Genomic DNA, 22,255 nt, shown 5'->3' on the forward strand with positions numbered 1-22,255 from the left:
TGTTTTGAGGGAATATAGTTAAATCTATATTGTTAACATTTGGGCTGTATACAGACACCCTTCAATGAACAGCTAATCTGGTGGTTACTGTGTGAGCCAGTGTTCACCTCTTGGATCTCATCAGGAACAGAGGAATCCATCAGTCTGAAGAGAAGGTTCCGGAGGGGGCGGGCCTGTCGCCCTAGGATACTGGTGGCCACTCCCCCAGCCAGAGCCAAAGCCAGGTGATTGGACAGCAGTCGGAGGCAGAGTTTCAGGAAGTTGTGATGCTCCCTATAATGAAGTAGTACATCAGAGTGTTATGATATTGTATTGATAAGACAGAAAACGAAGCCCAGCAGAAAGGCATTGCAACGGTTTTCATTGATCTCAATGATTGTAGCATCAGTAAAATGCTACAGAATGTATATCGTATTTGCATGGTGTTATGGGACTGTTAACGCCTCAGATAAATATTCACCTGGGGGCACCAGGTAGCCTAGTGGTTAGAGCGTTGGGCCAGTAACCAGCAGGTAGCCTAGTGGTTAGAGCGTTGGGCCAGTAACCAGCAGGTAGCCTAGTGGTTAGAGCGTTGGGCCAGTAACCAGCAGGTAGCCTAGTGGTTAGAGCGTTGGGCCAGTAACCAGCAGGTAGCCTAGTGGTTAGAGCGTTGGGCCAGTAACCAGCAGGTAGCCTAGTGGTTAGAGCGTTGGGCCAGTAACCAGCAGGTAGCCTAGTGGTTAGAGCGTTGGGCCAGTAACCAGCAGGTAGACTAGTGGTTAGAGCGTTGGGCCAGTAACCAGCAGGTAGCCTAGTGGTTAGAGCGTTGGGCCAGTAACCAGCAGGTAGCCTAGTGGTTAGAGCGTTGGGCCAGTAACCAGCAGGTAGCCTAGTGGTTAGAGCGTTGGGCCAGTAACCAGCAGGTAGACTAGTGGTTAGAGCGTTGGGCCAGTAACCAGCAGGAAGCCTAGTGGTTAGAGCGTTGGGCCAGTAACCAGCAGGTAGCCTAGTGGTTAGAGCGTTGGGCCAGTAACCAGCAGGTAGCCTAGTGGTTAGAGTGTTGGGCCAGTAACCAGCAGGTAGCCTAGTGGTTAGAGCGTTGGGCCAGTAACCAGCAGGTAGCCTAGTGGTTAGAGCGTTGGGCCAGTAACCAGCAGGTAGCCTAGTGGTTAGAGCGTTGGGCCAGTAACCAGCAGGTAGCCTAGTGGTTAGAGCGTTGGGCCAGTAACCAGCAGGTAGCCTAGTGGTTAGAGCGTTGGGCCAGTAACCAGCAGGTAGCCTAGTGGTTAGAGCGTTGGGCCAGTAACCAGCAGGTAGCCTAGTGGTTAGAGCGTCGGGCCAGTAACCAGCAGGTAGCCTAGTGGTTAGAGCGTCGGGCCAGTAACCAGCAGGTAGCCTAGTGGTTAGAGCGTCGGGCCAGTAACCAGCAGGTAGCCTAGTGGTTAGAGCGTCGGGCCAGTAACCAGCAGGTAGCCTAGTGGTTAGAGCGTCGGGCCAGTAACCAGCAGGTAGCCTAGTGGTTAGAGCGTCGGGCCAGTAACCAGCAGGTAGCCTAGTGGTTAGAGCGTCGGGCCAGTAACCAGCAGGTAGCCTAGTGGTTAGAGCGTTGGGCCAGTAACCAGCAGGTAGCCTAGTGGTTAGAGCGTTGGGCCAGTAACCAGCAGGTAGCCTAGTGGTTAGAGCGTTGGGCCAGTAACCAGCAGGTAGCCTAGTGGTTAGAGCGTTGGGCCAGTAACCAGCAGGTAGCCTAGTGGTTAGAGCGTTGGGCCAGTAACCAGCAGGTAGCCTAGTGGTTAGAGCGTTGGGCCAGTAACCAGCAGGTAGCCTAGTGGTTAGAGCGTTGGACCAGTAACCAGCAGGTAGCCTAGTGGTTAGAGCGTTGGGCCAGTAACCAGCAGGTAGCCTAGTGGTTAGAGCGTTGGGGCCAGTAACCAGCAGGTAGCCTAGTGGTTAGAGCGTTGGGTCAGTAACCAGCAGGTAACATAGTGGTTAGAGTGTTGGGGCCAGTAACCAGCAGGTAGCCTAGTGATTAGAGCGTTGGGCCAGGTAGCCTAGTGGTTAGAGCGTTGGGCCAGTAACCAGCAGGTAGCCTAGTGGTTAGAGCGTTGGGCCAGTAACCAGCAGGTAGCCTAGTGATTAGAGCGTTGGGCCAGTAACCGAACGGTTGCTGGATGAAATCCCCGAGCTGACAAGGTAAAAATCTGTCTTTCTTTCCCCTGAACAAGGCAGTTAACCCACTGTTCCCCGGGGCGCCCGAAGACGTGGATGGTGATTAAGGCAGCCCCCCCCCCACACACCTCTCTGATTCAGTGGGGTTGGGTTAAATGCGGAAGACACATTTCAGTTGAAGGCATTCAGTTGTACAACTGACTAGGTATCCCCCCTATTGTGTTAGCGTGGTCTTACTGGACTGTTAATGCCTCAAATGAATAGTCAGCATGGTGGAGGTGGAGGCTGCCGTCATTTCACATCTTCAGGACCGTCTCAATGGAATGAATGGAACACCATTAAACACATGGTTTCCATGAGCTGGACACGGTCCCAATGATTTCATTCCAGTCTTTACAGTGAGCGGTCCTCCCTGTCGGGTTCCCTCTGGTGCCTGCAGTACCAGTACCTACCTGGAGGAGGGGAAGGGGAGGGGTGGCACCTCGCTGTTGATGCCGTCACAGTAGCGCTCCAGGAAGGAACGTAGGTGGGAGAAAGTGCTTTCTTCCAGGTCCACACAGTAGGGTCTGTGCCATGCTACCACCTGTCTGTTGACCAATTAAAACACAGCAATATTATCATCTCATATGTCTGTGTGAACAGTGTGTGTGTGTGTGTGTGTGTGTGTGTGTGTGTGTGTGTGTGTGTGTGTGTGTGTGTGTCTGTGTGTGTACAGTAGGAACAGTCCCCGTTGACCCCCTGGACGTCTGAAGTCCAGGGTTGTCTGCAGCATGGTGCAGCAGACGCAGTGTTCCACATAGAAGCACCATGGATAGAGATGGGACTGGGATGGCGGGACTGGGATGGGGGGGTTGGACAGGGATGGAGGGGTTGGGATGGGGGGTTGGGATGGGATGGGGGGTTGGACTGGGATGTTGGGGTTGGGATGGGATGGTGGGGTTGGGATGGGATGGGGGGGTTGGACTGGGATGGAGGGGTTGGGATGGGATGGAGGGTTGGACTGGGATGAAGGGGGTTGGACTGGGATGGGGGGGTTGGGATGGGGGGGTTGGGATGGAGGGGTTGGGACTGGGATGGGGGTGGGACTGGGATAGGGGGGTGGGACTGGGATAGGGGCGTTGGACTGGGATGGGGGTTGGACTGGGATAGGGGGGTTGGACTGGGATAGGGGGGTTGGACTGGGATAGGGGGGGTTGGACTGGGATGGGGGGTTGGACTGGCATGGAGGGGTTGGACTGGCATGGAGGGGTTGGACTGGCATGGAGGGGTTGGACTGGCATGGAGGGGTTGGACTGGCATGGAGGGGTTGGGATGGGGTGGAGGGGTTGGGATGGGGTGGTTGGACTGGGATGGAGGGGTTGGACTGGGATAGGGGGATTTGGACTGGGATGAAGGGGGACTGGGATGAAGGGGGTTGGACTGGGATGAGGGGGTTGGACTGGGATAGGGGGTTGGACTGGAATGGGGGTTGGACTGGGATTGGGGGTTGGACTGGGATGGGGGTTGGACTGGGATGGGGGGTTGGACTGGGATGGGGGGGTTGGACTGGGATGGGGGTTGGACTGGGATAGGGGGGTTGGACTGGGATAGGGGGGGTTGGACTGGGATGGGGGGTTGGACTGGGATGGGGGGGTTGGACTGGCATGGAGGGGTTGGACTGGCATGGAGGGGTTGGGATGGGGTGGAGGGGTTGGGATGGGGTGGTTGGACTGGGATGAAGGGGTTGGACTGGGATAGGGGGATTTGGACTGGGATGAGCGGGGACTGGGATGAAGGCGGTTGGACTGGGATGAGGGGTTGGACTGGGATAGGGGGTTGGACTGGAATGGGGGTTGGACTGGGATTGGGGGTTGGACTGGGATGGGGGGTTGGGATGGGATGGTGGGGTTGGGATGGGGGGTTGGGATGGGATGGGGGGTTGGACTGGGATGGAGGGGTTGGGATGGGATGGAGGGTTGGACTGGGATGAAGGGGTTGGACTGGGATGGGGGGTTGGGATGGGGGGGTTGGGATGGAGGGGTTGGGATGTGGGGGTTGGGACTGGGATGGAGGGGTTGGGACTGGGATAGGGGGTGGGACTGGGATAGGGGCGTTGGACTGGGATAGGGGGGTTGGACTGGGATGGGGGTTGGACTGGGATAGGGGGGTTGGACTGGGATAGGGGGTTGGACTGGGATAGGGGGGTTGGACTGGGATAGGGGGGTTGGACTGGGATAGGGGGTTGGACTGGGATGGGGGGTTGGACTGGCATGGAGGGGTTGGACTGGCATGGAGGGGTTGGGATGGGGTGGAGGGGTTGGGATGGGGTGGTTGGACTGGGATGGAGGGGTTGGACTGGGATAGGGGGATTTGGACTGGGATGAGGGGGGGACTGGGATGAAGGGGGTTGGACTGGGATGAGGGGGTTGGACTGGGATAGGGGGTTGGACTGGAATGGGGGGTTGGACTGGGATTGGGGGTTGGACTGGGATGGGGGGTTGGACTGGGATGGGGGGTTGGACTGGGATGGGGGTTGGACTGGGATAGGGGGGTTGGACTGGGATAGGGGGGTTGGACTGGGATAGGGGGGTTGGACTGGGATAGGGGGGGTTGGACTGGGATGGGGGTTGGACTGGGATGGGGGGTTGGACTGGCATGGAGGGGTTGGACTGGCATGGAGGGGTTGGACTGGCATGGAGGGGTTGGGATGGGGTGGAGGGGTTGGGATGGGGTGGTTGGACTGGGATGAAGGGGTTGGACTGGGATAGGGGGATTTGGACTGGGATGAGCGGGGGACTGGGATGAAGGGGGTTGGACTGGGATGAGGGGGTTGGACTGGGATAGGGGGTTGGACTGGAATGGGGGGTTGGACTGGAATGGGGGTTGGACTGGGATGGGGGGTTGGACTGGGATGGGGGGGTTGGACTGGGATTGGGGGTTGGACTGGGATTGGGGGTTGGACTGGGATTGGGGTTGGACTGGGATGGGGGTTGGACTGGGATGGGGGGGTTGGACTGGGATGAGGACTGGGATGTGGGGTTGGACTGGGATGGGGGGTTGGACTGGCATGGAGGGGTTGGACTGGCATGGAGGGGTTGGACTGGCACGGAGGGGTTGGACTGGGATAGGGGGATTTGGACTGGGATGGGGGGGACTGGGATGAAGGGGGTTGGACTGGGATGAGGGGTTGGACTGGGATGGGGGGTTGGACTGGGATGGGGGTTGGACTGGGATGGGGGGTTGGGACTGGGATGAGGGGGTTGGGACTGGGATAGGGGGTTGGACTGGGATTGGGGGGTTGGACTGGGATTGGGGGGTTGGACTGGGATGGGGGTTGGACTGGGATGGGGGTTGGACTGGGATGGGGGTTGGACTGGGATTGGGGGTTGGACTGGGATTGGGGGTTGGACTGGGATTGGGGGTTGGACTGGGATGAGGGGGTTGGACTGGGATGGGGGTTGGACTGGGATGGGGGGTTGGACTGAGATGGAGGTTGGACTGGGATTGGGGTTGGACTGGGATGGGGGGGTTGGACTGGGATGGGGACTGGACTGGGATGGGGGTTGGACTGGGATGTGGGGGTTGGACTGGGATGGGGGGTTGGACTGGGATGGGGACTACATGTCAGTGTGTTCTGACATGCTTCCCTTCTCCTTACTCTACATGTCAGTGTGTTCTGACATGCTTCCCTTCTCCTTACTCTACATGTCAGTGTGTTCTGACATGCTTCCCTTCTCCTTACTCTACATGTCAGAGTGTGTTCTGACATGCTTCCCTTCTCCTTACTCTACATGTCAGTGTGTTCTGACATGCTTCCCTTCTCCTTACTCTACATGTCAGTGTGTTCTGACATGCTTCCCTTCTCCTTACTCTACATGTCAGTGTGTTCTGACATGCTTCCCTTCTCCTTACTCTACATGTCAGTGTGTTCTGACATGCTTCCCTTCTCCTTACTCTACATGTCAGTGTGTTCTGACATGCTTCCCTTCTCCTTACTCTACATGTCAGTGTGTTCTGACATGCTTCCCTTCTCCTTACTCTACATGTCAGAGTGTGTTCTGACATGCTTCCCTTCTCCTTACTCTACATGTCAGTGTGTTCTGACATGCTTCCCTTCTCCTTACTCTACATGTCAGAGTGTGTTCTGACATGCTTCCCTTCTCCTTACTCTACATGTCAGAGTGTGTTCTGACATGCTTCCCTTCTCCTTACTCTACATGTCAGAGTGTGTTCTGACATGCTTCCCTTCTCCTTACTCTACATGTCAGAGTGTGTTCTGACATGCTTCCCTTCTCCTTACTCTACATGTCAGAGTGTGTTCTGACATGCTTCCCTTCTCCTTACTCTACATGTCAGTGTGTTCTGACATGCTTCCCTTCTCCTTACTCTACATGTCAGTGTGTTCTGACATGCTTCCCTTCTCCTTACTCTACATGTCAGTGTGTTCTGACATGCTTCCCTTCTCCTTACTCTACATGTCAGTGTGTTCTGACATGCTTCCCTTCTCCTTACTCTACATGTCAGTGTGTTCTGACATGCTTCCCTTCTCCTTACTCTACATGTCAGAGTGTGTTCTGACATGCTTCCCTTCTCCTTACTCTACATGTCAGTGTGTTCTGACATGCTTCCCTTCTCCTTACTCTACATGTCAGTGTGTTCTGACATGCTTCCCTTCTCCTTACTCTACATGTCAGAGTGTGTTCTGACATGCTTCCCTTCTCCTGACTCTACATGTCAGTGTGTTCCACAACGTTGTGCCCTACTGAAGGCAGACCTCAGAAGACCATGGTTCTGTACCTGTCCCTGGGCAGAGCGGTCCATGCCAGGCTGTGTGTTCTACATGCTATATTTATATACTGACCTGTCCCTGGGCAGAGCGGTCCATGCCAGGCTGTGTGTTCTACATGCTATATTTATATACTGACCTGTCCCTGCGCATCGTGTCTCTTCTACATGCTATATTTCTATACTGACCTGTCCATTGTCATCGTGTCTCTTCTAAATGCTATATTTATATACTGACCTGTCCCTGGGCATCGTGTCTCTTCTAAATAGTATATTTATATACTGACCTGTCCCTGGGCATCGTGTCTCTTCTAAATAGTATATTTATATACTGACCTGTCCCTGGGCATCGTGTCTCTTCTAAATAGTATATTTATATACTGACCTGTCCCTGGGCATCGTGTCTCTTCTAAATAGTATATTTATATACTGACCTGTCCCTGGGCATCGTGTCTCTTCTAAATAGTATATTTATATACTGACCTGTCCCTGGGCATCGTGTCTCTTCCACATGCTATTATTCTATACTGACCTGTCCCTGGGCATCGTGTCTCTTCTAAATAGTATATTTATATACTGACCTGTCCCTGGGCATCGTGTCTCTTCTACATGCTATTATTCTATACTGACCTGTCCCTGGGCATCGTGTCTCTTCTAAATAGTATATTTATATACTGACCTGTCCCTGGGCATCGTGTCTCTTCTAAATAGTATATTTATATACTGACCTGTCCCTGGGCATCGTGTCTATTCTAAATAGTATATTTATATACTGACCTGTCCCTGGGCATCGTGTCTCTTCTAAATAGTATATTTATATACTGACCTGTCCCTGGGCATCGTGTCTCTTCTACATGCTATTATTCTATACTGACCTGTCCCTGGGCATCATGTCTCTTCTACATGCTATATTTCTATACTGACCTGTCCCTGGGCATCGTGTCTCTTCTAAATGGTATATTTATATGCTGACCTGTCCCTGGGCATCGTGTCTCTTCTAAATAGTATATTTATATACTGACCTGTCCCTGGGCATCGTGTCTATTCTAAATAGTATATTTATATACTGACCTGTCCCTGGGCATCGTGTCTCTTCTAAATAGTATATTTATATACTGACCTGTCCCTGGGCATCGTGTCTATTCTAAATAGTATATTTATATGCTGACCTGTCCCTGGGCATCGTGTCTCTTCTAAATAGTATATTTATATACTGACCTGTCCCTGGGCATCGTGTCTATTCTAAATAGTATATTTATATACTGACCTGTCCCTGGGCATCGTGTCTCTTCTAAATAGTATATTTATATACTGACCTGTCCCTGGGCATCGTGTCTCTTCTAAATAGTATATTTATATACTGACCTGTCCCTGGGCATCGTGTCTCTTCTAAATAGTATATTTATATACTGACCTGTCCCTGGGCATCGTGTCTCTTCTAAATAGTATATTTATATACTGACCTGTCCCTGGGCATCGTGTCTCTTCTAAATAGTATATTTATATACTGACCTGTCCCTGGGCATCGTGTCTCTTCTAAATAGTATATTTATATACTGACCTGTCCCTGGGCATCGTGTCTCTTCTAAATAGTATATTTATATACTGACCTGTCCCTGGGCATCGTGTCTCTTCTAAATAGTATATTTATATACTGACCTGTCCCTGGGCATCGTGTCTCTTCTAAATAGTATATTTATATACTGACCTGTCCCTGGGCATCATGTCTCTTCTACATGCTATTATTCTATACTGACCTGTCCCTGGGCATCATGTCTCTTCTACATGCTATATTTCTATACTGACCTGTCCCTGGGCATCATGTCTCTTCTACATGCTATATTTCTATGCGTTCCGGTAGCAGGACCAACCTGTCCCTGGGCAGAGCGGTCCATGCCAGGCTGTGGGAGGTACCAGCTGAGATCTGTTGGATGACCACACCGTCCAGACCAACCACCTTCTTAGGCTTGGTGATGGGACCAGTAGAGTTACCCTGGCCACACTGACCCATGGAGTTGTTACCCCACGCATACACCTCATTGTCTAGGTGGAGGAGAGAGAGAGAGATGAGAGGGAAAATAGATATCAGTTGATTTAATCATCCATCATAGGAACATCTTGGGATGTTATGATGTGAGATTATTTATTTTATCTTTATTTAACTAGTCAGTTAAGAATAAATTCTTATTTTCAATGACGGCCTAGGGTTAACTGCCTCGTTCAGGGGCAGAACGACAGATTTTTACCTTGTCAGCTCAGGGATTCGATCTTGCAACCTTTCGGTTACTAGTCCAACGCTCTAACCACTAGTCTATCTGCCAGCCCATTAAGAAGTGAGTCTAAGAAGTGAAATTAAAAAGTGAGATTAAGTAGTGAGACTAAGAAGTGAAATGAAAAAGTGAGATTAAGAAGTGGTGAAATGTGTACTTGCATTGTATGGGGTCATAAGAATCTCCCCTTTTAGAAACAAGAGAATATGTGACTTATCCTGTTTGAACTTCACAGATAAACAAGAGAATCTCTAGTAAACAGTTGAAACAGGATAAGTCAATACTAGCCCATATCTAGCTCTCTCCTGGTACTGTGTTTAACTGGTGGTTAAAGGCTGCTGTTTTACTGTGTCCTGGGCTGGTGGTTACTGCTGCTGTTTTACTGTGGCCTGGGCTGGTGGTTACTGCTGCTGTTTTACTGTGGCCTGGGCTGGTGGTTAAAGGCTGCTGTTTTACTGTGTCCTGGGATGGTGGTTACTGCTGCTGTTTTACTGTGGCCTGGCCTGGGCTGGTGGTTACTGCTGCTGTTTTACTGTGTCCTGGGCTGGTGGTTACTGCTGCTGTTTTACTGTGTCCTGGGCTGGTGGTTACTGCTGCTGTTTTACTGTGGCCTGGGCTGGTGGTTACTGCTGCTGTTTTACTGTGGCCTGGGCTGGTGGTTACTGCTGCTGTTTTACTGTGGCCTGGGCTGGTGGTTAAAGGCTGCTGTTTTACTGTGTCCTGGGCTGGTGGTTACTGCTGCTGTTTTACTGTGGCCTGGGCTGGTGGTTACTGCTGCTGTTTTACTGTGGCCTGGGCTGGTGGTTAAAGGCTGCTGTTTTACTGTGTCCTGGGCTGGTGGTTACTGCTGCTGTTTTACTGTGGCCTGGGCTGGTGGTTACTGCTGCTGTTTTACTGTGGCCTGGACTGGTGGTTAAAGGCTGCTGTTTTACTGTGTCCTGGGCTGGTGGTTACTGCTGCTGTTTTACTGTGGCCTGGGCTGGTGGTTACTGCTGCTGTTTTACTGTGGCCTGGGCTGGTGGTTAAAGGCTGCTGTTTTACTGTGTCCTGGGCTGGTGGTTACTGCTGCTGTTTTACTGTGGCCTGGGCTGGTGGTTAAAGGCTGCTGTTTTACTGTGTCCTGGGCTGGGCTGGTGGTTACTGCTGCTGTTTTACTGTGGCCTGGGCTGGAGGTTACTGCTGCTGCCTGCCTGTGCTGACGTTGGTTAGAATCCAGCCCTCGTCTGTCTAGTAAACTATCCTCCTTATTGTCCTGTCTCTCTGTACTGTCTCTGTCCAATAAACTGGACAAATCCTTTCCTGTCTCCCGGTCTCTGTCCAATAAACTGGACAAATCCTTTCCTGTCTCCCGGTCTCTGTCCAATAAACAGGACAAATCTATTCCTGTCTCTGTCCAATAAACTGGACAAATCCTTTCCTGTCTCTCTGCACCGTCTCTGTCCAATAAACTGGACAAATCCTTTCCCGTCTCTCTGCACTGTCTCTGTCCAATAAACTGGACAAATCCTTTCCTGTCTGTCTGTCTCTGTCCAATAAACTGAACAAATCTATTCCTGTCTTTGTCCAATAAACTGGACAAATCCTTTCCTGTCTCTCTGCACTGTCTCTGTCCAATAAACTGGACAAATCCTTAATAAATAACCCTATATTGCCTGGGGTGGTCTAGTGGTCTAAGCTACTGGCTCTCTCTTTCAGCACTCTCTCTACTACCTTCCACCTCTGTCTCACTCTAAACAATAAACATGCAAAATACTTACATCATAGATTTCAAATAATCATCTTTTTTTTAAAAGGCTTGTTTTACCGTGTGAGAGAGCTAGACAGTGGCTGTCTCCTATGGACAGGTCTACCACCCTGGTCGCTGTCAACTCCTCAACCAGCTTGGGTCTCAGAGCAGTGGCTTCAGAGGAGCCACAGCCCAGGCAGGCCCCGCAGCCCCAGGCATACACCTGGAACACAGGACAACACAGGACCAGTTACTACAACACAGGACCAGTTACTACAACACAGGACAACACAGGACCAGTTACTACAACACAGGACAACACAGGACCAGTTACTACAACACAGGACAACATAGGACCAGTTACTACAACACAGGACAACACAGAACCAGTTACTACAACACAGGACCAGTTACTACAACACAGGACAACACAGGACCAGTTACTACAACACAGGACAACATAGGACCAGTTACTACAACACAGGACCAGTTACTACAACACAGGACCAGTTACTACAACACAGGACAACATAGGACCAGTTACTACAACACAGGACCAGTTACTACAACACAGGACAACACAGGACCAGTTACTACAACACAGGACCAGTTACTACAACACAGGACAACATAGGATCAGTTACTACAACACAGGACCAGTTACTACAACACAGGACAACACAGGACCAGTTACTACAACACAGGACAACACAGAACCAGTTACTACAACACAGGACCAGTTACTACAACACAGGACAACACAGAACCAGTTACTACAACACAGGACCAGTTACTACAACACAGGACAACATAAGACCAGTTACTACAACACAGGACAACACAGGACCAGTTACTACAACACAGGACAACACAAGACCAGTTACTACAACACAGGACCAGTTACTACAACACAGGACAACACAGGACCAGTTACTACAACACAGGACCAGTTACTACAACACAGGACAACACAGGACCAGTTACTACAACACAGGACCAGTTACTACAACACAGGACCAGTTACTACAACACAGGACAACACAGGATCAGTTACTACAACACAGGACCAGTTACTACAACACAGGACCAGTTACTACAACACAGGACAACACAGGACCAGTTACTACAACACAGGACCAGTTACTACAACACAGGACCAGTTACTACAACACAGGACAACACAGGACCAGTTACTACAACACAGGACCAGTTACTACAACACAGGACCAGTTACTACAACACAGGACCAGTTACTACAACACAGGACCAGTTACTACAACACAACATAAGACCAGTTACTACAACACAGGACAACATAAGACCAGTTACTACAACTGGATTAAAGGGTCTGCATATATAAAGTAGCCTGGTCCCAGATCTGTTTGTACAGTCTTGCCAACTCCTATGGTTATTGCCATGTCAAATATATCTGGAACCTGACATTGCAACAGGAAGTTACTTGCAGACAGTATCAATAGAACAATGAGACAGATATTTCACTGCATGTATAAATGTGAAGCAGCTGCTTGGCATTTCCACTCACTATGGTAGTGACAGGAAGACCACTGGCTGGCAGTGGGAGAAGATGGAACAAGATGGATTTTGGCAGACATTCTGCTCATTTTCTCATCGATTAAACATTTGATGTCAATACAGTTCTGTTCCCAAAACTAAAATCTGTTATGAACAGAGTGGACTAAGTTTTGTAGACTGGAACACAAATTGAGTTATTGCACAAATGCACTTTACAGAGGAGGTGTGCGCTAAAGGAAATAATGATGCAGATGCATGATAGAATGAGCCAATAGAATCTCCCTATCTCGTGATTGGCTCTGCCCACCTCCTTGCTTGTTCTGCCCACTATGACTCGTTTGTTCCCATTGGAAACGACAGGCTGTGGTCTATCTTGGTTTAGTTGTAAAAATCTTTGATAGTATTGTCAGTTGGACTAAAGGGAACTGTATGTAAACATATAAAAACACCTTGTGATAAGTACTTATTTTAACATCCTGGTTACAGTCACACAGTGAGCAACATAATGTGAATAACAGAAGTTGTGTTTCTTACTATGACCAGACACACAGTACCAGAGATCATTGCTACTGGAAATATAATATAAGTGAAAACATCAACACTCCAAACAACCAGGGAGAGATTATATCAACAAAACAGTCTTCTGTCTATTCACAAATGAAAGAATTCCTTGAATCGTTGACTAGCAGAATTCCAAGATCAAACCGCTATACCTCCCAAACCACACCCAGTGTTTTTATCCCCAAGGCATCGTCTGTCGTTGTTGTATTTAACCAGGATACCATCCCTCCCTTTAGGTTAAAAAAAAACTATTTTACAAGAGACAACTGAAAATGAGTTCCCTGAAAGATTAAGTCGCAAATGTTCCAGATTCCTCCCTCCCGTTTGTAAAGTGTAAAACAGTCAGTAAACAGTCAGTCGTACCTGTCCAGTGGAGGTTAGGGCCAGGGAGGACTGGCTTCCAGCACACACTTTCCTTATGAACATCCCCTGCAAGGCCTCCACTACTTTGGGTTTATAGACACGGTTTGTATCTCCATGACCCAGTTTCCCTGCAGACAAATTACACATTTAGAGACATTTACAGATATATTACCAATCATATTATTGACGTAAAACCCATTCTTCAATATGAAGACAGAATTACACAATACATTATATTTATTGATTTATATTGGCTTTTATATTTCCATATATATGTCGACATTTAGAGCTATATTGATAGTTTAAACATAATGACGTTAACATGAAAACATCCGATGGATTCCAGTCTTGCGTCCGGAGCCTTCACCCACCATTGTCTCCCCCTCCGAAGGACCACACGGTGCGGCCATCTTTTGACAAAGCTATGGTGTGAGAACTCCCACAAGATACCTCTCCTACGTTGCTGATGTCTTTAACCAGAGTAGGAATGTTTCTGCTGTTGCTGTCTCCGTGACCTGCACACCAAAACACAGAGAGGAGAGATATGTCAAGACACCAGACAGTGGAGAAATATATTAGCAACCAGACAGAGGAGAAATATATCATCAACCAGACAGAGGAGAAATATATCAACCAGACAGAGGAGAAATATATTATCAACCAGACAGAGGAGAAATATATTATCAACATATCAACCAGACAGAGGAGAAATATATTATCAACCAGACAGAGGAGAAATATATTATCAACCAGACAGAGGAGAAATATATTATCAACCAGACAGAGGAGAAATATATTATCAACCAGACAGAGGAGAAATATATTATCAACCAGACAGAGGAGAAATATATTATCAACCAGACAGAGGAGAAATATATTATCAACCAGACAGAGGAGAAATATATTATCAACCAGACAGAGGAGAAATATATTATCAACCAGACAGAGGAGAAATATATTAGCAACCAGACAGAGGAGAAATATATTATCAACCAGACAGAGGAGAAATATATTATCAACCAGACAGAGGAGAAATATATTATCAACCAGACAGAGGAGAAATATATTAGCAACCAGACAGAGGAGAAATATATTATCAACCAGACAGAGGAGAAATATATTATCAACCAGACAGAGGAGAAATATATTATCAACATATCAACCAGACAGAGGAGAAATATATTATCAACCAGAAATATATTATCAAACAGACAGAGGAGAAATATATTATCAACCAGACAGAGGAGAAATATATTATCAACCAGACAGAGGAGAAATATATTATCAACCAGACAGAGGAGAAATATATTATCAACATATCAACCAGACAGAGGAGAAATATATTATCAACCAGAAATATATTATCAACCAGACAGAGGAGAAATATATTACCAACCAGACAGAGGAGAAATATAATAATGTTCAGTGTTAATAATGTTCAGTGGTAATAAAGTTCAGTGGTAATAAAGTTCAGTGGTAATAATGTTCAGTGTTAATAATGTTCAGTGTTAATAATGTTCATAAAGTTCAGTGATAATAATGTTCATAATGTTCAGTGTTAATAATGTTCAGTGTTAATAATGTTCAGTGTTAATAATGTTCATAATGATCAGTGTTAATAATGTTAATAATGTTCAGTGTTAATAATGTTCATAATGTTCAGTGTTAATAATGTTCAGTGTTAATAAAGTTCAGTGTTAATAAAGTTCATAATGTTCAGTGTTAATAATGTTCAGTGTTAATAATGTTCATAAAGTACAGTGATAATAATGTTCATAATGTTCAGTGTTAATAATGTTCAGTGTTAATAATGTTCAGTGTTCATAATGTTCAGTGTTCATAATGTTCATAATGTTCAGTAATAATAATGTTCATAATGTTCAGTAATAATAATGTTCATAATGTTCAGTGTTAATAATGTTCAGTGTTAATAATTTTCAGTGTTAATAATGTTCATAAAGTTCAGTGATAATAATGTTAATAATGTTCAGTGTTAATAATGTTCAGTGTTCATAATGTTCATAATGTTCAGTGTTAATAATGTTCAGAGTTAATAGTGTTCAGTGTTAATAATGTTCAGAGTGTTAATAATGTTCATAGTGTTCAGTGTTAATAATGTTCATAATGTTCAGTGTTAATAATGTTCAGTGTTAATAATGTTCATAATGTTCAGTGTTAATAATGTTCATAATGTTCAGTGTTAATAATGTTCAGTGTTCATAATGTTCAGAGTTAATAGTGTTCAGTGTTAATAAAGTTCAGTGTTCATAAAGTTCAGTGTTCATAAAGTTCAGTGTTCATAATGTTCATAATGTTCAGTGTTAATAATGTTCAGAGTGCTGATAATGTTCAGAGTGCTGATAATGTTCAGAGTGCTGATAATGTTCAGTGTTAATAATGTTCAGTGTTAATAATGTTCAGAGTGGTAATAATGTTCAGTGTTAATAATGTTCAGTGTTAATAATGTTCAGAGTGGTAATAATGTTCAGAGTGGTAATAATGTTCAGAGTGCTGATAATGTTCAGAGTGCTGATAATGTTCAGAGTGCTGATAATGTTCAGAGTGCTAATAATGTTCAGTGTTAATAATGTTCAGTGTTAATAATGTTCAGTGTTAATAATGTTCAGAGTGGTAATAATGTTCAGTGTTAATAATGTTCAGTGTTAATAATGTTCAGAGTGGTAATAATGTTCAGAGTGATGATAATGTTCAGAGTGATGATAATGTTCAGTGATATTATAGTGATATAGTGATATTTACCTAATCTCCCGAAGTCTCCTTCACCCCATGTGTAGAGCTCTCCATCCTCACTGACCGCTGCACTGTGTCGGTAGCCCGCAGATACACACACCACCACCTGGCCCAACAACATTCAGGATTCAGGATGGAGACATGAGGACAAATGGAGCACACTAAAACACACCTGTTTAATGAAATCACACATTATTATACCATGGCATTGTTGAAAACCCGTTTCTGATGGAAGGGCTTTTCGAGAGCATGTATTATTTCCCTATAAACGCCCAGGATAATTAAATGACTATAGTTCATTCTTACACGTTCCAGCTGCTTTTGAAAGCAAAAGTGGAATTATTGGCAGTGTTGAATTATATTTTCATAATAACAAAACTAGGACTGATGGTTTGGTTAGCTAAGCTAACAAGTCTGTTTGTTTGGTTACCATGGTAACTAATGTAAATTTGCCCACTGCTTCAGTGTCTGTTGAACACATTTCTACCTGTAAACGTGTTAAATTATAGCCTTGGTTATAAAAGGGATGTAATCAACGAGGGGCTCTAATGTGTTCTCTGGAAGATAATGTGACTCCATGGACTAACGTGGAACCCACCTTCCCACGTCGTTCATTATTTCCTATAGAACACATAGTCCCTCGTGGATTACAGCCCTTACATAACACTCAACACATCTCTATTGGTAAAGCAACACTTTGTTTTCACTGAGTTCTCTCTAACAAGTCATCACAAACAACAGTTGCTTACTGTGGTGGTCTGGGGGCTGTGGTGGTCTAGGGGCTGTGGTGGTCTGGGGGCTGTGGTGGTCTGGGGGCTGTGGTGGTCTAGTGGCTGTGGTGGTCTAGGGGCTGTGGTGGTCGGAGGTGGTCTGGGGGCTGTGGTGGTCTGTGGTGGTCTGGGGGCTGTGGTGGTCTGGGGGCTGTGGTGGTCTGGGGCTGTGGTGGTCTGGGGGCTGTGGTGGTCTGGGGGCTGTGGTGGGCTGTGGTGGGCTGTGGTGGTCTGGGGGCTGTGGTGGTCTGGGGGCTGTGGTGGTCTGGGGGCTGTGGTGGGCTGTGGTGGTCTGGGGGCTGTGGTGGTCTGGGGCTGCGGTGGTCTGGGGGCTGCGGTGGTCTGTGGGCTGTGGTGGTCTGGGGTGGTCTGTGGTGGTCTGGGGGCTGTGGTGGTCTGGGGGCTGTGGTGGTCTAGGGGCTGTGGTGGTCTAGTCCTACCTTTCCCTGCAGAGGTCCCTGGATGAGTTTGGGGTACTTCTGTGTGGAGCTGTTCCCATGCCCCAACTTTCCGTAGTCCCCGTCTCCCCAACTGAACACCTCTCCCTCTGTGGTGAAGGCCAGTGTGTGTCCGTCCGAACCCTTCGAAGACGTCACCTTTTTGATGGCACGGTGAGGTTCAAAGGTCAGCTTCTTGAGAGTTGATTGGTTGTTGGAGTCTCCCAGACCCAATCTGCCGTAGCTGCCTTTACCACAGGCTCTGACAGAGCCGTCTGAAGAGATGACGAAGGTGCAATATTGGCCTGCCTCAATCTGATAGAGAGACAAGCACAGGGTTTAGGATTCACACTTTCAATGGGCATTTCCTAACAATCTGTGAAGATTTCTGCTCCAGTCAGGACACTTTTCTCTTTTAAACATCACTTTTATGACCAGGTGCTCAAACAGTTTCTGGGAATCACAGGTTTCCTTAACCCTGGGATTACAATAACTGGCTTATGGGAATCACAGTTTTCCTTAACCCTGGGATTACAATAACTGGCTTATGGGAATCACAGTTTTCCTTAACCCTGGGATTACAATAACTGGCTTATGGGAATCACAGTTTTCCTTAACCCTGGGATTACAATAACTGGTTTATGGGAATCACAGTTTTCCTTAACCCTGGGATTACAATAACTGGCTTATGGGAATCACAGTTTTCCTTAACCCTGGGATTACAATAATTGGCTTATGGGAATCACAGTTTTCCTTAACCCTGGGATAACAATAACTGGCTTATGGGAATCACAGTTTTCCTTAACCCTGGGATAACAATAACTGGCTTATGGGAATCACAGTTTTCCTTAACCTCTATGGGCTAGGTGGGACGCAAGCGTCCCACCCGTGGTGCACTCTATCAACAGCAGGTGCATTTCAAGAGCGGCAAATTTGAATCCAAATAAATGTCAAAATTCAAATTTTTCAAACATACAACTATTTTACACCCTTTGAAAGATAAACATCTCCTTAATCTAACCACGTTTTACGATTTCAAAAAGGTTTTACGGCGAAAGCATAAATTTAGAGTATGTTAGGACAGTACATTTACAAGAGTTGTGTGTAATGTTGTGCCAATTCAAAGACAGGCGTCACCAAAACCATAAATCAGCTAAAATGATGCACTAACCTTTTACAATCTCCAACAGATGACACTCCTAGGACATTGTGTTAGACAATGCATGCATTTTTAGTTCTATCAAGTTCATATTTATATCCAAAAACAGCGTTTTACTGTGGCGTTGATGTTCAGGAAATCGTTTCCCTTCAATAACCGGCAGTCAAGTCAGCACCACAAATTAAATAATTAAAATTAGAAAACATTGGTAAAATATTATATTGTCATTTAAAGAATTATAGATTTACATCTCTTGAACGCAATCAACTTGCCAGATTTAAAAATAACCTTACTGGGAAATCACACTTTGCAATAATCTGAGCACTGCGCCCAGAAAAATACGCGTTGCGATACAGACTAGCCGCCATGTTGGGGAGATCTAAAATCGAAAATACTATGTAAATAATCCATTACCTTTGATTCTCTTCATCAGATGTCACTTCCAGGTATCACAGGTCCATAACGAATGTAGTTTTGTTCAAAAAAGCTCATCATTTATGTCCAAAAATCTCCGTCTTGTTAGCACATGATCTAAGCCCGCCGGACTTCACTTCATGAACGAGGGGAAAAAATATATTTACGTTCGTTCAAACATGTCAAACGTTGTATAGCATAAATCATTAGGGCCTTTTTTAACTAGAACATGAATATTATTCAAGGTGGATGAATGCATTCTCTTTTATAACGTATTGGAACGAGGGTACCCAACATGAACTCGCGCGCCAGGTGTCTAATGGGCCATCATCGTTCCATGGCTCTTGTTCGGTCAGATCTCCCTCCTGAAGACTCAAAACACTTTGTAAAGGCTGGTGACATCTAGTGGAAGCAATAGGAAGTGCCAAAATATTCCTCAGCCCCTGTGTTTTTCAATGGCATAGGTTTAAAGGTAATACAACACATCAGGTATCCACTTCCTGTCAGAAAATGTCTCAGGGTTTTGCCTGCCAAATGAGTTCTGTTATACTCACAGACACCATTCAAACAGTTTTAGAAACTTTAGGGTGTTTTCTATCCATATATAATAAGTATATGCATATTCTAGTTACTGGGTAGGATTAGTAACCAGATTAAATCAGGTACATTTTTTTATCCAGCCGTGCAAATACTGCCCCCTAGCCCCAACAGGTTAACCCTGGGATAACAATAACTGGCTTATGGGAATCACAGTTTTCCTTAACCCTGGGATAACAATAACTGGCTTATGGGAATCACAGTTTTCCTTAACCCTGGCATAACAATAACTGGCTTATGGGAATCACCTAAGTCATTTTTAAACATTGATTATTAACGCAGCCTAACTTTTGATTGGAGTGTTCAGGGAATCACAGTTTTCCTTAACCATGGAACTATAGGACAACAATAACTGACTGGAGTGTCACTTTTTTCCTCAGGAATGTTTTAACTAAAGTCCCCTTGGACTGGGTGCTGGGTTCTAGGGGTTAAAGGTCATTCTGATGGACAAGGGTTCTTCTATTGTTTCTTAATCCTGGTCCCGGGGACCCAAAAGATGCACTTCATAGTTTATTAAAACACTACACACCTGATTTCACTAATCAACCCAGCATCAACCCTTTGATTAGTGGAATTGTGTGTGTAGTCCTAGGGCAGAACATGTAAATGTTCACCCCTTTGGGTCCCAGGACCAGCATTAAGGAACACTGGTTTAAGACATTCAATATAGGCTTAGACGGTATACCGATAGTACAGTATAACCTCTTCACTATAGGGGGCAGTATTTTCACGGCCGGATGAAAAAACGTACCCGATTTAAACTGGTCACTACTCTTGCCCAGAAACGAGAATATGCATATTATTAGTAGATTTGGATAGAAAACACTCTGAAGTTTCTAAAACTGTTTGAATGTTGTCTGTGAGTATAACAGAACTCATATGGCAGGCAAAAACATGAGAAGATTCCAAGCAGGAAGTGGCCTGTCTGTGAATATAGTCCTTCTGTTGCATCTCTATCGAAATTACAGTATCTGTGCTGTTACGTGACACTTTCTAAGGCTTCCATTGGCTCTCTAAAGCCTTCAGAAACCGGATTGACACGTCTCCGGTCTCTGGGCAGAGTATGGTAGCAGTTTGTCAGTGGACTGCCTGGTGACAGAGAGATTGGAGATGCGCATTCACGAGACCTCGCCATTTTTTCTCTTCCTTTTTGAATGAATACAGCACTGTCCGGTTGGAATATTATCGCTATTTTACGAGAAAGATTGCATAAAAATTGATTTTAAACAGCGTTTGACATGCTTCTAAGTACGGTAAAGGAACATTTAGAATTTTTGGTCTCGAAATGCGCTCGCGCGTTACCCTTTGGATAGTGACCTGAACGCACGAACAAAACGGAGGTATTTGCACATAACTATGGATTATTTGGAACAAAACAACATTTGTTGTGGAAGTAGCAGTCCTGGGAGTGCATTCTGACGAAGAACAGCAAAGGTAATCCAATTTTTCTAATACTAATTCTGAGTTTAGTGAGCCCCGAACTTGGCGGGTGTCTGAATAGCTAGCCTGTGATGGTTGAGCTATGTACTCAGAATATTGCAAAATGTGCTTTCGCCGAAAAGCTATTTTAAAATCTGACATAGCGATTGCATAAAGGAGTTCTGTATCTATAATTCTTAAAATAATTATGTATTTTGTCAACGTTTATCATGAGTAATTTAGTAAATTCACCAGAAGTTTTGGGTGGGAATGCTAGTTTTGAACATCACATGCTTTGAACATCACATTTCTGTCTAATATTTGTTTTGTGCGTGCAGCAAACTGTGAGTAGCATTTTTGCGTAACTTTATGAGCCAGGATGTCTGTCCTGAAAATTGTCTATGTCAGATACTGTTTAAAATGTTCGCAATGCGCTCGTTAGCATTTGGTTAACATTATCTATGGGATTTTAAATGTACTTGTTAGCATTGCTAACCTTCGGATTACAGAAGCTCAGTGGTGTTTGAAAATTGTGCCCATTGTGTTCATTGCCGGTATTACCGAATATCCTCGTATTACCGAATATCCCGGTATGGCACAAGGTCGGCTTGAAGGTATGACAATCCGAATACCGCCAAAGCTTAATTTAATATTTCAATAACCGACCATGATTTGGAAACAGAAGATAGGAAGCACCTCTAATTTTTAATCCATGAAAGCCACTCTTCATGCTCCAATGAGTTCTGTCTCCTTTCAGAACTAGGCTACACTAGCTAACTTCTCAAGAGACTTAATACTGAGGGGAATCAGCTTTCCTTATAAACCAGTGGTTGTCAAACCTCTGGGCCCCCCCGAGCCCTTCCATGTATTTTAACTATTTCAGAGCTATCCCAACTGATTCAACTAATCATCAAGTCCTTGATTAGATGAATCAGGTGAGCTAATTCAGGGCCAAAACAAAATTGTGAAATGTCTGGAGGTCCACCGAGAAGAGCTTTGAGAACCACTGGCTTTAAAAAAGACAGGAAATGACACACACACACCTTTGGAGACCTGTGGTCTCTTACCGTCTGTGCATCGGCGAAGCTGGGTGCCATCTTGGGCTGGAGGATCTTCTCCTGTGTTCCCTCCACCAGCTGATGGGAGCTGTTGCTGCCCCAGACATACACCTCACACGTCTCTGACACCATGGGAGCCTCGCCGGTCTGGAGGCTGTCTGGACTGGCACAGGTACGGGAGTAGTCTGATGCCATCCTGCACACCTGGGAGGAAATAGTGCTTTACTTGAGAAGGCTACCTACCTACATGTAAACGATGACTTCAGAACCCATACATATAGCATT

General features: G+C 46.0%; 1 protein-coding gene across 16 annotated transcripts in view; it reads right to left on the reverse strand.

Annotated features, from left to right (window-relative positions):
• The window catches only part of LOC106576577 (probable E3 ubiquitin-protein ligase HERC1), a 196,604-nt gene that overhangs the window by 160,146 nt on the left and 14,203 nt on the right, over positions 1-22,255 (reverse strand). For 14 of the 16 annotated variants that reach the window (XM_045689728.1, XM_045689732.1, XM_045689736.1 and 11 more), the window contains exons 5-13: positions 21,956-22,174; positions 17,327-17,638; positions 16,126-16,222; positions 13,737-13,880; positions 13,366-13,493; positions 10,987-11,131; positions 8,784-8,955; positions 2,601-2,735; positions 108-273 (exon numbers count right to left, since the gene is read on the reverse strand). In XM_045689728.1, the coding sequence (XP_045545684.1) occupies positions 108-273; positions 2,601-2,735; positions 8,784-8,955; positions 10,987-11,131; positions 13,366-13,493; positions 13,737-13,880; positions 16,126-16,222; positions 17,327-17,638; positions 21,956-22,174 (1,518 nt within the window). The remainder of the gene's footprint in view (positions 1-107; positions 274-2,600; positions 2,736-8,783; positions 8,956-10,986; positions 11,132-13,365; positions 13,494-13,736; positions 13,881-16,125; positions 16,223-17,326; positions 17,639-21,955; positions 22,175-22,255) is intronic. The other 2 variants (XM_045689742.1, XM_045689734.1) reach the window with 1 other exon arrangement.

Source organism: Salmo salar, chromosome ssa11 (assembly GCF_905237065.1).
Source record: "Salmo salar chromosome ssa11, Ssal_v3.1, whole genome shotgun sequence".
Lineage (NCBI taxonomy): Eukaryota > Metazoa > Chordata > Actinopteri > Salmoniformes > Salmonidae > Salmo > Salmo salar.